Source organism: Phocoena sinus, chromosome 13, assembly GCF_008692025.1.
Source record: "Phocoena sinus isolate mPhoSin1 chromosome 13, mPhoSin1.pri, whole genome shotgun sequence".
NCBI classification, from domain to species: Eukaryota; Metazoa; Chordata; class Mammalia; order Artiodactyla; family Phocoenidae; genus Phocoena; species Phocoena sinus.
Window position 1 is genome coordinate 20,597,709 of NC_045775.1, and position 14,689 is coordinate 20,612,397.

General features: G+C 45.2%; 1 protein-coding gene across 1 annotated transcript in view; it reads left to right on the top strand.

The window, feature by feature from the left end:
- The window catches only part of DRC1 (dynein regulatory complex subunit 1), a 48,086-nt gene that overhangs the window by 13,144 nt on the left and 20,253 nt on the right, over nt 1-14,689 (top strand). Inside the window, exons 3-7 of the mRNA XM_032652921.1 lie at nt 1,708-1,820; nt 4,836-4,962; nt 5,585-5,722; nt 6,724-6,810; nt 7,417-7,539. Coding sequence (XP_032508812.1) covers nt 1,708-1,820; nt 4,836-4,962; nt 5,585-5,722; nt 6,724-6,810; nt 7,417-7,539 — 588 coding nt within the window. The remainder of the gene's footprint in view (nt 1-1,707; nt 1,821-4,835; nt 4,963-5,584; nt 5,723-6,723; nt 6,811-7,416; nt 7,540-14,689) is intronic.

The following is a 14,689-nucleotide window of genomic DNA, read 5'->3' on the forward strand; positions in this document are numbered from 1 at the left end:
TGCTCAGGGCAGACGTAACATTTTCTATTTTACTTTGAGACTTAAATACTTGATTCAGAAATTTCTGATGTTCGCATTGTCTGAGTAGAAAATAGCTCAAAACTACAGGAAAGCCATTGCTTCCTTATGCATGTAAGACCGTTTGGCACAAGTGATAAAGCTGCAGCTGTTTAACAAAAGCCTGGAGTACCCTGGATAGCTGGGTGGAGGTTCAGTTCTGTATTCATTAAAACTGTATTTCAAAATTTCCTTAGAAGAATGAGGTGCAATACAGCCTCTGATCATTTCAGTGAATCCCTGGAGCAGAGATATTTATAAGTTCCTAGTTCAGAAATGATTCGAGAGTTGAAAAATTTGTAAATTCCAAAACAGACTTGGAAAAACTCAGGCATAACCTAAGGATACTTGAACTTTTTTTTTTTTTTTTTTTTTTACTTGAACTTTTTTTGAGAGGATTTATCGTCTTGAAATCACGACATCACCAAAAGTTCAGGAGGGAAGGTACTGCATGTGAAATTTACCAAGAGGAATTTAGAAGGGGGGTACCAGTAGCAAAATTCCTGGGCCTTTGAGGGAGGGGTCAGTGCAGTCGGCTACAATTCTCTCCTGTATTAGAACACCTATAGCAAGAGGTTCCACGTAATATTAGCTTAAACAAGGTAGAAGCTTATTTCTCTGGTTCACGTAATAAACAGTTCAGAGCAGAAATAGTCCAGGGCTGATATGGGGGTTTCTTTGAGGTTGGGAACCTCACCTCCTTCCACCCTTGCTTGGGTTGCCTTCGTCTGCTCACCACGTCATACTTTAGCATCACATGCCAGCCTGGGAGACAGAGAAGAAGGGGGCAGCAGAGGGCACACCTTTCCCCTTCAAGGCACAATTCAGAAGTGGCACATACACTTCTGCTCATGTGTTATTGGTCAGATTGCAATCTAGCTGCAAGGGAGGTTGGGAGATGTATCTATTTTAGGAGGTCAAATGCCTAGCTAAAATTTGGGTGTGCTGTTATTAAAAGAAGAGGGGGAAATGGACATTGGAGGACAATTATTATTATGTGTCTCACATCCCCAGCTGAGCTTCTTAGAAAGGACCCTGGCAGTGTCAGTCACTTGGAGGCCTGCTGGGGAAGGTGCTGAGATGTACCCAGAGTGGATGCCCGCGTACTGATAGGCTGGTCCCTCCTTTAATGAGAATAAACTAAAGTACCTCCAGAATTGCAGAGTGCTATTAAATTGTAAGCTGTAACATCACATCACAAGTGTCCTGATGGAAACAGGTTGCTAAGTAGATGCTACGCTTTAAAGTCTTAAGGTAGAATTTTTTTAATATTTATTTTTTATTTTTATTTTTATTTATTTTTGCCTGTGTCGGGTCTTAGTTGCGGCATGTGGGCTTCTCTCTAGTTGTGGCGTGTGGGTTTTCTCTCTCTAGCTGTGGCGCGGGCTCCAGAGCGCATGGGCTCTGTAGTTTGCAGCACACGGGCTCTCTAGTTGAGGCACACGGGCTTAGTTTCTCCACCGCACGTGGGATCTCAGTTCCCCGATCAGGGATCGAACCCGCATCCCCAGCATTGGAAGGCAGATTCTTTACCACTGGACCGCCAGGGCAGTCCCTTAAGGTAGCTTTTAATTCCTGCTTGGTTGGATTGAACACCTACAGACAGTTGTGCAAATGTTTCTAACTTTATACATTCTTATTTGTTTTCAGAAGTTGGCTAAACTGCTGCTCTGTGGCACTGAGTTGGTGACAAATATCCAGGTAGCTGCAGATATCAGGGAGGTCCACAGGAGAGCCGAGGAAGAGGAGATAAAGCGTCAGAGGTGAGGGTGAGCCCTGCGCCCGCCCCCCCCCCCCCCCCCACAGCCGCCCGGCTCTGCAGTGAAGTATCTCCTCTCTGGGTCCTCAAATTCTCCCTGTCTTTGTCAAACCTAGTCTAGTAGAATCCACTTCTTGCCCCTTACGAATCCTCCCTCCTTCTTTCTTTCCTTCCCTCCCTCCCTCCCTCGTTGCTTCCCTCCTCCTAAGTATTACCTTCCTAATGTGTACCAAGCCCTTTGGATACAAAGAGGAGTGGACATGGCCTCTGCTCTTGATGTTCACAGTCTAGTAGAGCCAGATGTGCAAACGCCCAACCATGATTTGTGTTAAAGGTATGTATAAGAGTCGTGGAAACACATATGAGGAGGCCTTTAATTCTCTCTGGAGCGATTAGAGAAAACTTTCCAGGCAAAGTGATATTTGAGTCGGGCCATAAGGGATGAAGAGGAGTTGGAGTCAAGGAATGGGCATTTTAGGAGCAACTTGGGCAGAGGCGTGAGATTGCATGATGTTTGGGAATGGCATGAGAGTGAGGGATGTACGGGGGGTGGTGGAAGAAAAGAGACGAGGCTGAGAAGGTACATTAGGCTGTTCTGGGTTTAAATTAATCATAACAACCAGATCCAGAAGCACCACGTGCAAATGTAACAGCGTATTAAAGTATGGTAAAGACTCCATGCCTGGAAGGACAGAGGGTCAGAGGGACGATGGGGTCCCGTGGCTGACCCTCAGCTCCAGGCCTTGGCAGGCAGGCTGTGGGCGCACCCATCTTCCAGGGCTCAGCTTGCCCGATGGAGGCAGGCATAGGCTGCTTAGGAGTTAGCTTCTAAGTTTTGTTTGCCCACAGAAGACCGATAGCAGCAGGAACAGAGGTTCTCACGTAATCTCTTCCTTTGGCTTGTTCTTCAATTAATTTCCTACCTATAGTTCAATTACAAGAACAGCCCACGGGGCCATTTTGCTCATCTCAGTAGGTACATACACAGTACAGTTTTTTTTTGATTGATTGATTTTTATTTATGTATTTTTGGCTGCCTTGGGTGTTCGTTGCCGTGCGCAGGCTTCTCACTGAGGTGGCTTCTCTTGTCGTGAAGTGCGGGCTCTAGGCGCATGGGCTTCAGTAGTTGTGGCACGAGGGCTCAGTAGTTGTGGTGCATGGGCTTAGTTGCTCCACAGCATGTGGGATCTTCCCGGACCAGGGCTCGAACCCATGTCCCCTGCATTGGCAGGTGGATTCTTAACCACTGCACCATCAGAGAAGTCCCCACAGTACAATTTTAACACAGTACAATTTTAACAACAATATTTTCAGTTGTTTAACGTAAGTCATTCTCCCCACCAGCAACTTTGCCAGTGTCACCAAGATATAATTTATTCTTGAAACTTCCCACTGCCTGTCGTGGCTTGTACCAGGGACCGAATTGGCAGGGACAGCTGCAGAAAGTCCCTGAGGGTCCCGTTGAGGAGTTAGGCTTCTCCTGAGGAAAAATGGAAGGTCCTCTGAGGAAAAAGGAAGGTTGCTAGTGGCAGAGTTACAAGATAAATGTGGGTTCTGGAAAGATAATCTGACAGCTGTTTCTCGTTTTTTAGAAAAAAAAGTTAATTGAATTATAAGATGTACTATGTACCCTAGCTTGGAAGGTGGGAAGGAGAAGGGGATCATAAGATAATTATGTTGTGATTCTTGTCCTTAAGGGAGTTTGAACCCTCGTTTGGAGACAGTCTCATAGAAGGACAGTCTGTTAAATTTGGGAGAGGGTCGCAGGCATATGTCCTCAGAAGGGGCCTCACATCTCAGCCCTAATACCTCTTTCTATCCAGCCCCGTCCGTCCTCAGTGTTCTCCATCACATGGTTTCTTTGGAATTTCTGGAATTCTGGGAGATCATCTCTATTTTCCATTACTAATGGTGGAGTTTTCTTTTTTGTATGTTCCACTGGTCATTTATTGGTAATTTGGGAGAGGAATGGCCAGACAGTTGAGGTCATGTCAATAGTAAAAAATAATGAGTGCCATCTGTTAAGTGACTACTGTGCTGGGAATAATTGTATTTAATCCTGACAACAGCCATAGGAAGGTAGTGATAAGTGGAATATTTATAAATGGAATATTTCCTGCCATATTAATAAACAAAGGATGTCACAGTCATCGACGATTGCGGCCCTCCAGCGTGAGCCAGTGAGCCCTGAGGAGACTCAGGGTTGAAAAGAATACCTGTCATCTAGCAGCCATCAGACTGCAGCCACTCCCTGCAGTGAGCCCTGAGGAAACTCAGGATGTGTCACGATGCTGGCCCCAGATAGCTGAGATGCATATCAAGGGAATGATTTGAGTGAGCCCAGACTCTTGCATCTTCCTATACATAGAAAAGCGCTAAATTCCTTAGCTTGGGATACCTGGTCTCCTTTAACAATAATCTTTTGACGTTCCCAACTACCTGCAAAACTCCTATTTATCCAGGCTCCTCCCAGCGCCTCCCAGGAGCGATTTCTCAGAGTTATCTGAAACTCTGTCTTTCGGGCTGCAGTCCTCATTTGGCCCCAGATAAAACTTAACTCGCAACTCTCACGTTGTGCATTTTTTGTCAACAGTCGATCCTTTCATCCTCTCTATTCTACAGATGAGAAAAATGGGGCCTGCAGAAGTTAAGCAATTTCTCTAATGTTGAGAGCCAAGTAGCAAAATCAGTATTTGAACACAAGCTATGGGACTTGTGACCAAGTGGTTAACTGCTGTGTGTCACCATCTTAGAAGTATGTGACAAATTGACTCTTGATCTCTGTGTGTGTGTGTGTGTGTGTGTGTACAGCCTTAATGTTGATCCATTTTTGTTATGTGTCACTTTGTTTATTTGGTCTCAGTTACTTGGAGTCAAGCATTAAACTAAAAGAAGATTTCTCAGAGCCCGGTTTGGTTTTCAGGCAGAGCTGGGTACCCGGGCCTGTTTTACAGACCCTAGAGAACCAGCCTGCTTTCTTGGAAGGCAGCCTCAGGAGCTGGGCTGTTTGTATTTGCAGACTTGAAAAGCTGGAGAATGAGGTCAAGACCAGTCAGGACAAATTTGATGAGATCGCCATGAAGTGGGAGGAGAGCAAACAGAAGAGGATCCCCCAGGAGCTGTGGGAAATGCTCAACGCCCAGCAGGTGCACTGCGCTGGGCTGGTAGAAGATAAGAACAAGCTGATCAGCGAGTTACAGCAGGCAAGAGCCTGGCCCTCGGTCCTGGCTGCCAGGGATGGAGCTGGGGGATGTTAGCTTCTCCTGAATGGAGAAAGGCCGAGGCTTTACTTCGTTACCCAGAATGCGATATAGCTCAGGCAATACACTTTTTTTTAATTTACTTTTTATTGAAGTATGGTTGTGTTCATTACTGCTGTACAGCAAAGTGACTCACTTATACGTATATATACACTCTCTTTCATGTTCTTTTCCATCATGGCTTGTCACAGGATATTATTCATTGCTTAGCTGGAGCACCCTGGGCTTTCTGGGAGGCTGCAGGGAGATTTGCAGCAAGTAGTCATTGAGGGGTCTGATCCTGTGCTGCTCGTCGAGGCTTTGCCCCGAGCTGAGCCCGTGGCCTCCAGACACCCCAGCCTTTCCCGAGCACCTTCCCGTTGTGCAGTTATAATTCCTAGTGCGTGATGCTGATGGGAGGAGTCCCCCACCCCCCACCCACCCCGCCACCGCCCCGGGGTGAGGCGTGGCTGGCAACTTCTGGCTTCTGTCTCAGTTGATGACCAGCCTTTGACGTGCTCTTCTCTAGGAGTTAGAAACAAAGCATGATCAGTACGTGAAGGATTGGAAGAGACAGTCGGGTGACATCTGCCTGCTCCTGGAGAGGATGGAAGAACAGGTGAAAAGTGTGATGAAAACCTTTCGCCAGGAGCTCCAATACATCGAGGTGAGGTGGTGGCATGCGAGAGAGCTGCCCTCTGCCCCTGGGAGGCCCCTGGGAGGAGGCCCCTGGGAGGTGGCTGCCTGTGGCCTAACCACCCAGGGAGGGCCCCCAGATGTCTTGGTCCTCTCATTGCTGTCTCTACTCTAGCGTTTCATTTACTTACTTATTGATACATTCACTCCTCCGACAAATATGCAAGTGTCTACTAAATGGCAAGCACTGTGCCAGGGGCTGGAGATACAACCACGGACAAAGTCCTGGATGAAGCCTGTATTCTAGCAGGAGACAGCTAGACAATAGAGATAAATTACTAAGTATATAAGTTGACAGGTGTGATAGGCACTTGGAAAGAAAATAAAAGAGGGGTAAGAGGCGTGGAGGAGGGAGATTAGTGCTCCAGAAGCAACAGGCATTTGTGAGCCATTTATTTGATGTGTTTATGACAGTCAGGGATGGAGGGAGAGGAAAGGGGTGTGCCAAACAGGATCCAGGATCCAATATTCTGGATTCGCATGAAATGTTAAGGATTGAGATCGAGACAGACCTTTCCAAAATGGAAGAGAGCCCAGAGGTGGGGGCCTGTCTCTTTGGATTATTACAGACTCATTTCTGCATTCCTGAGTCTACCCCATCCCCTGTTGTGTGAGCTCCATGCTGCCTTTGCTTCATGGGAACCCCAGCCATAGCAATGCTCGAACCCGAGTCCCGGCTGAAGACATGCCAGGGTTGGCCCTGTGACTGCAAGGCGCTGGCTTCCTGCCTCGCTTATCCAGTTGACACAGGGAAGCTGGCATGTTTCCTCTCACAGTCTGCGTGAAGCATAGATTTCGTAACACTTTCCACGCAACACATTCCACAGTCTTTTGGTTGCATGAAACTTGGCAAGTCGATTTGACTTTGTGGGTGGCAATGTGGCACTGGTGCTGTTGTCTGAGATCTCTTTGATGCTGTGGGACCTGCCTAATTAAAACAGACACAAGAGCCCTTTTCCTTCTGGGTCGCAGAAAGCATTTGAGGTGGAGCGACAGGAGCTGCTGACCAGCAATAAGAAGAAATGGGAGCAGGCCCTGCAGGCTCACAGTGCCAAAGAGGTCAAGGGGTGGCCGATGGGGGAGGGGCAGGGGTGTCAAGGGTGGTCCAGGGGGTCTGGGGTGACTCCTCTTGGGGCTGAATTTGCTAGCCTTCTTGGACCTTGGGGAGGAGTGCCGTGGCCAACGTCCCTGACTGCACCTGCCAGTTAGTTAACCAGCGGGGACTGCGGATGGCGCCCTCTCGTGGTGGTGGTCAGTACCACCCGTGTAGCCCGCTGTGGTTTCCACAGTCCTCCCACCCTCTACTTTATTTCCTGGGTATCTCCCTCAACCATGGCTATTTGCCGCCCACGATGATGTTTTAAGACACATTTTAAAGGGTGTGGGGTTTTCGCTTTATTTCAGAGACGTAAAGAACAAAGAAATAATATGACCAAGATCCACTGGGTTTTTTTTTTTTTTTTTTTTTTTTTAGAAATACAAATGTCTGACTGCAGGGTCTGCCTTCCTCTTAGAGTTTCTGGAGTAGAACCCCATTAGGCAATACAAGCCATAACCTGGGAGTTCAAAGCCTTGGGGCACAGGGGTTCTGAGGGCAGACACACTCCCTCCACAGTCGGAACAGGGACGGGACCTGCCCTTCCCCTTGTCTCCCTGTGCCTTCAGCTGGAGTATCTTATGAACCGCATCAAGAAAGTGGAGGACCACGAGAAGCAGCTCAACAAACAGAGGATCTGGGACTGCGAAGAGTACAACACGATCAAGATCAAGCTGGAGCAGGACGTGCAGGTGTGACTTGCGTCTGGGCGGCTCAGCAGGCGGAGAGCACCTGTGAATGTCTCTTCCTTAGCAACCACCCATAATATTCTAGAGCTAGTCCATTCAACCAGTACCTACTTGTTATCTGCTCTCTTTTAAATGATCGTCTTTGAAGGAGCTCATGTACAGGATACACGTGGAGGAATGCTTTCTTTAATAAACCAGTGGAAAACTGCCAAGATGCTGAAGGGGTCTGGACACCATGGCACGTGCGGGACCGTTGAGAGAATTGTGTATTTTCGCAGGGTGAAGGGAAAATGGCCCTAGGGTCAGGTAGCTAGCTGTGTCACACGGCCAGTGCTAGGACAGCCACCGCCCAATGTGTGTCTACCGTATCCCAGACACTTAATACACAGTATCTCTAACCCTCACAGTCACGTGAAGGGGAGAAATCACTAATGGCATTTTATACACGAGGAAACTGAGGCTCAGAGACAAGGCTACTTATCTGGTAAGTGGTAAGCCCTGTATTGAAACCCAGTTCTGTGTGCCTCAGTAGCCTGTATCCTTCCCAACGTGCCAAACAGCCCCCTGACTGATGGGTGAACATAGCAGTAAGGCAGGTTCTGACTCACCATCAGAAAGAACCTCCTCATACTTAGAACTGTCTAATACAGAAAAGGGTCAGCCCACAAAACAAAGAGTCCCTTATCTCATAAAGTATTCGCAGGCTGAATGACTATGTCTGTCTTCAGTGTAGAAGAAGGATTCCTGCCGTGGGAAGGAGGTTAGATTTTTCTGGTTTCTAAAGTTGTTTCCAAACCTAGGATTCTGTATTTCAACATCAGTTAAAAAAAAAAAAATCATCCCTAATTATATTTAGATGATGTAATGTAATTGTGTCTTAATATTCAAGCATGTTCATGTTCTATTCATTTCAGGCTTTATCTAGAAAAACGTGTTAGATTAAAGCTTTTCCACACAGTCTTTGGTAGAATTTCACGTCTTAACTCCTCCTGTAGCTTTATATAACGAGGTTAAATTAAAAAACCCTGTTAGCGAATTCCCTGGCTGTCCAGTGCTTAGGACTCGGCGCTCTCACTGCCATGGCCTTGGGTTCAGTCCCTGGTCAGGAACTAGGATCCCGAAAGCCACAAGACAAGGCCTAAACAAAAGCAACCCCCGCCCCCAAACCCTATTAGATTACAAATATTTTTCCAGTTGAGAATTTTCTTAAGCCTTTCTTATATTAATGTCACGGAACTGAGCGTTAGACAAAGGACAGTAGAAGTCTGTAAGAAAGCCGCACTGCTTCTGCGGGCTGTACACATTACACTTTTAATGAAAATGGCTATTGTTAAGCTTTCTCAAGTTATCTTGATTCTACGATCATTTATATGACAAAAGTACATACTGTTGGCCTCAAACAGTGAAATCATGGAAACTCATGTTCTTTTTTGTTGTTCTTTTGTTTTGTTTTTCCTTTTGTGGTAAAGACCTTTAATATAAGATCTACCCTCTTAGCAAATTTTTAAATATACAGTACAGTATTGTTAATCATAAGCCCTCTGTTGTACATTTCCAGAATTTATTCATCTTACATAACTGAAACTTTGCACCCTTTGACCAGTACCTCCTCATCTTCCCCTCCTCCAGCCCCCGGCAGTCCCTCCTAGCAAATTCTACTCTCTGCTTTTAGGAGTTTGATTATTTTAGATCCTACATGTAAGTGAGATCCTGCACTTACAAAGATCATTGTCTTTCTGTGTCTGGCTTATTTCACTTAACATAACGTCCTGCACGTCCATTTATGTTGCTACAAATGGCAGGATTTCCTTTTTCTTTTTAAGGCTGAATAATATGTCATTGTATATATACCACTTTTTAAAAATCCATTAGTCCTTCATCAGACATTTAGGTTGTTTCTCTACCGTGGCTATTGGGAATAATGCTACAGTGAATGTGGGAGTGCAGGTAGCTCTTCGAGATCAATTTTTTTGGGTATATACCCAGAAGTGGGATTACTGGATCAAATGGTAGTTCTATTTTTAATTTTTTGAGGAACCTCCGTATTGTTTCCTTAGCGGCTGCACCAATTTGCATTCCCACCAGCAGCGCAGAAGGATTCTCTTTTCTCCACATCCTTGCCAACACTTGCCGTCCTTTGTTTTTTGATAAACAGCCATGCTAATAGGTGTGAGATGATATCTCATTGTGGTTTTGATTTGCATTTCCCTGATGATTAGTGATGAGCATCTTTTCATATGCCTGTTGGCCATCTGCATATCTTCTTTGGAGAAATGGCTCTTCAGGTCCTTTGCCCATTTTCTTTTTTTTTTTTGCGGTACGCGGGCCTCTCACTGTTGTGGCCTCTCCTGTTGTGGAGCACAGGCTCCGGATGCGCCCAGCCGCTCTGCAGCATGTGGGATCTTCCCGGACCAGGGCACGAACCCGTGTCCCCTGCATCTGCAGGCGGACTCTCAACCACTGCACCACCAGGGAAGTCCCCCATTTTCTAACTGAGTACTTTTTTGATATTGAGCTGTAGGAGCGGAACCTCATGTTCTTAATCCAATGTTCAAATGCTTGAACAAAGCCAAAAAATTCTGGGACATGGGGAGATTATAGAGGTTAGGGGGTAAGACTACGGAGGTGAGGGGCAGAGAGGCAGGTAGCCTGGGAGACCTGCCTTTCCTGGCTCCCTCTGTCTGGATGGACTAACAGTGGAGTGTGGGTATGCAGGCGGCAGGCAGATGGAGATTCTCAGAGTGGGAAAGTGTGTGCAGTTCCTCTGTGTAACAGTTCCCTCCTGTGTTAGAGTTGAGTATACTGTATCACACTCCACCCTTTAGCTGGGAAAAGGTAATCAAATCAGGGATTACCCATATTGCAATATATGGAATATTTTAGTAGACTGAACTTTATCATAGTGCCTCTGAGCTGTATTCACTAGATAGTAAAGTTAAATAGTGTCGATTTTTGTCAAAAAGATAACGGCCTGCAGCTCAATTCCTAACACTAATTCATAGCACTGTGTCAGGTCTAAAATATGGAACTAAAATTTTTGCAAACCACAAAAATACAAAGGATCCAATACACATAGATATGGTTTGATAGGTGAAGCATAAGAAGTAAAAATAAGAAGATGCATTTTTCAAGTGCTTACTGCTAGCAAGGTCACACTAGCAATGAATGAAGATTTTACCACTGCTGCCCACCACCCCAAAATAAAACTGCTAGAAACACTTAGTTCTTGATGCAGGAAGCAAATGCTTTTTATTTTTAGGCCTTACCTGCTCATTTAAAATTGTGAAATGGTTTAGTTCAACTTTAATACCAGGATATTCATCACAAAAAGTTAAATACAAGTTATTTATTTAACAAGTATTGTGAACTTACAGGGTGCAAAGCATAAAAATAAATAAGATACAATTTCTGTCCTTAAGGAATTTACAATCTTTTGAGCGAGAAAGCAAGCTACATAAATAGTATAAAAGAGTGAGCAACAGGGAAGAAAAGGGTAAGCAAGAGTGTGGGATGGAGAGTCTGCAGTTCCAAATGGAATCCAGGAGTTCCCTCCCATCCCCACAGGGTTGAGATCGGTGATAAAGAGGCTCAGTGGGGTCTTTAGAATCAGCTGAGAAGGCCAGAGGGAAAGGCTGTTCTAAATTTCCATTCTGCTGGGGCAGTATTGGCAACCGGCGGCATCAGCCCAAGGTAGGAGATGGCTCCAGAAAGCAGCTTCCTTGCTCCTACTGCCCCAGGAAAAAGAGGGGAAAAGGGAGGTGCGATCAACACCTGGAGTACGTGCAACATTGAAGGATTTTTGTGGCAGGTTAGATTGTAATCTTTATAAATTATTCCCTCAAACTAACCATGATGTTTTGCCATTAGTCTTGGGAACACGGAGTACAACTTTGCAAAATACCTTTGGATAATTGAATAATAAGCACAAGCATTTAACAAGATCGATTATAATTTTTTTGGTATTAAAAATATCTAAACTTTATTTTATTTAGCATCTTTATTGGAGTATAATTGCTTTACAACGGTGTGTTAGTTTCTGCTTTATAACAAAGAGAATCAGCTGTACGTATACATACATCCCCATATCTCCTCCCTCTTGCGTCTCCCTCCCTCCCACCCCTCTAGGAGGTCACAAAGCACCGAGCTGATCTCCCTGTGCCATGCAGCTGCTTCCCACTAGCTATCTATTTTACGTTTGGTAGTGTATATATGTCCATGCCACTCTTTCGCTTCAGATTACAATTTTTTAATATGAAACTATACTCAATGTATGACAATCAAGGACAGCTATATATTGAGACTAAAACCTGTGATAATTAACAATAGAGTCACCGGTACTAAAATTATCACGAGCAGAAGGTGTTGCAAACAAATAGTGAGTAACAGAATTCACGTAATTGCCTGCTGTAGACGCGGAACTGCACGAGGCAGGAGACCGTGATTAGCTCTGTAAATTCATCAACAGCGCTGCCAGCCACTCCTAAGTGGCATCACGAACGTGAAGCGCCCTGTGGTGGTCTTGGGACAGAGCGGAGGTGAAGGGAGGGCTGATCTGATCTGTGTGTGTGCTGCAGCGCTCGTTCCTCCAGGCGTCAGTTCCCTAAGAGCATTAGCAAAGAGCAGGGGCAAATGTTTCCAACAAGAGGAAATAAAATCGGCGAATACAATTCAACTGCGTGCCCAAGCGGAAAATTGTAAATTAAAACAGTCAGGTGACGGATTATAATTATTATATATATATATATATATATTTGTCTATAAAATCAGCTCAGATTTAAGGTCTTTCAGGCCCCATCGGGTGGCTGCTTAGCTCAGTTGGTTAGAGTGTGGTGCTAATAAGTTCCTTCAGGTCACAAAGAAAAAGACATGGCCTAATTACTTTTGTTCAGAGTTTTGTAAACTGTGTTCAGCTAGGTGAAATATTGGTGGTGGTTTCACAAGACCAACCAAAAAAGTGAAGCCAGTGATATTTTTTTCTTTCAAGATGTGTTATGTAGGAAAAATAGAGTCCATTTTCATGATTATTATTATGTAATAATCTGCCTTTTGAATGAAATTCACAAGAGAATTCATATGGTAGGGCTCTCACATTTATAACTCATGTGCTCCTGCTGTGTTATAAGTATAAATAAGTATAAAAACTGTTCTATGGCCAAGTAAGTTTGGGAAATTCTGTTTCAGTGACAGGGGCTCATTGCAAAGCTCTGGGAAGAAGGAGGTCACCGGACATGGTCAGAGCAGACACCCCGGCACTCAGGGTCATGGGGCTCCTGGGCGCCTCCGTCCCAGCAAAGCCTGGTACTCATTCATTGTCATTCCAAATCCAGAGCAGCTCTGGAGACCCTCCTTCCCTGTGAGTGTTCACCCTTTCTCAGGTTGTCGCCATCCAACAAGGAGCTTTTCTATTGAGCTTCTGTGCCAAGCCACGTTGACGAATGGCCTCCCCGGTGTCCAGGGCTGGTCACACTTGAAGTAGTGGGCTGGTTTCGTTTGGAGCACGGCGGCATAAATCATCGTGACTTTGTAGGAAGAATTGCTGAGAGTCCCTTTCCCCACTCGGCACTCACAGTCATCCCTAGAAGGGACCAGGGCCCGGAGCAGTGGCTCAGGCTGGGACCACCCCAGATAATTGCACTTGAGCTGAGGCTATGCCTTCAGAACCTTCCATAGGCTCTTTGGGATAATATGCAAGTCAGGAATTTCTAAATTAAACTTTAATCCTGCTCAGGAGGAGTGCGGTGCGGCTCCCGACAGCTCCCCACCCAAGGGCTGGGCCTGCCCTGCGCAGTGCTGAGAGCTGACGCGGGGCGGGGAAGCGGGTACTTGCACACGGCCAGTGGGGTGTGAACTGTAAATGGCTTTGTGGAGAGACTTTGAACTTCACTTCTGAGAACCTACCTTAAGGAAATAAACAAAATACCCCCAAAGTTTTAAATGTAATTCTTCCCACCATTATTTTATAATATTGAAGATTATCAAAACAATGTAATGTATTTATACATTTGTTAATGTATATACTGTAGGGAAATGGTAAAACATTATGGTATATGGTAAACATAAATATTTCCTATAGGGTAAATTATAATATAAAAATATGCACCATTAAAATTATATTAATAAAACTTGATTGGCATGGAAAATTCTTAAGTTGTAATAGTAAAGGAGAAAAGTGGGATATAAAATTGTAGGTATAGTTGGATCTCAATTATGTAAGGAACACTGGAAAGGAACAGGCCAATATGTCAACAGAAGTTGCCTTTGGGAGGTAGAATTATGGGTAGTTTTTCTTCCTCCTTCTCCTATGTCTCCTTCTTTATCCTTTACTGTACTTTCTGTGTTTTCTACAATGAGCAAATATTACTTTCACAATGAGGAAAAGTTTTTGCAAAGAAAAGCATATAACTAGAAAAAAGTAAATAAAAATTTGACTGAAAGTGGAGAAATTGAGAGGTACTATTAGTTATCATCCTGGTGACCAAGATGGTTCTTCACTGACCACCTGTTAAAGAAGAGATAGAACAGGCCTTCTGTTCTGAAGGAGATGTTCAATTCTCGTCCCATAATGGAAAATTTAAAATCTCGGGGGTAGCTAAACAGATCCTGAGGTGACTAATTCCCTCAGTTACAGTGTGGGGATCACCGACTCCACAGGGAAGGTGGGAATGACTAACCCTCTGATGATGGGTGATCGCCTTTGTTCTCCTGTTTATCACCTCCTGGCCAGTTCTGCTCCTTGAGGATGACCCAGAGCAGTCTGGAAGCTCTTCCTTCCTCTGTTGACTCCTTGGCAAGGGTCTGTAGTCGAGTGGAGGGAGATGGGAAGGAGGCTTGAAAGAGTGTGGTATGTGGCATGTCACATGGCTTCCTTATCCAGATCTGATTGTACGTAATTGCATCCTCCATTGCTGCACCTCCATTCAAGAAAGGCAGGAGCGAGCCAGTATTTGCCCTGTTCCAGCCTTGCCCCTCCCTAATCCTTTTCACCAGCTGCAGAAGGATCTTTCTACCCTGCGTGGACCAGTAATTCCACTCTTCCCCCTAACGTCTTAGTGGCCCTCCTTTGCCTTCAAGGATAAAGCGTTAGACTCCTAGCTCCGTCAGGCCCTGCTGCTCTGTCAGCCTCATCTCTATCATTCCCTCCCTGCTTCATACC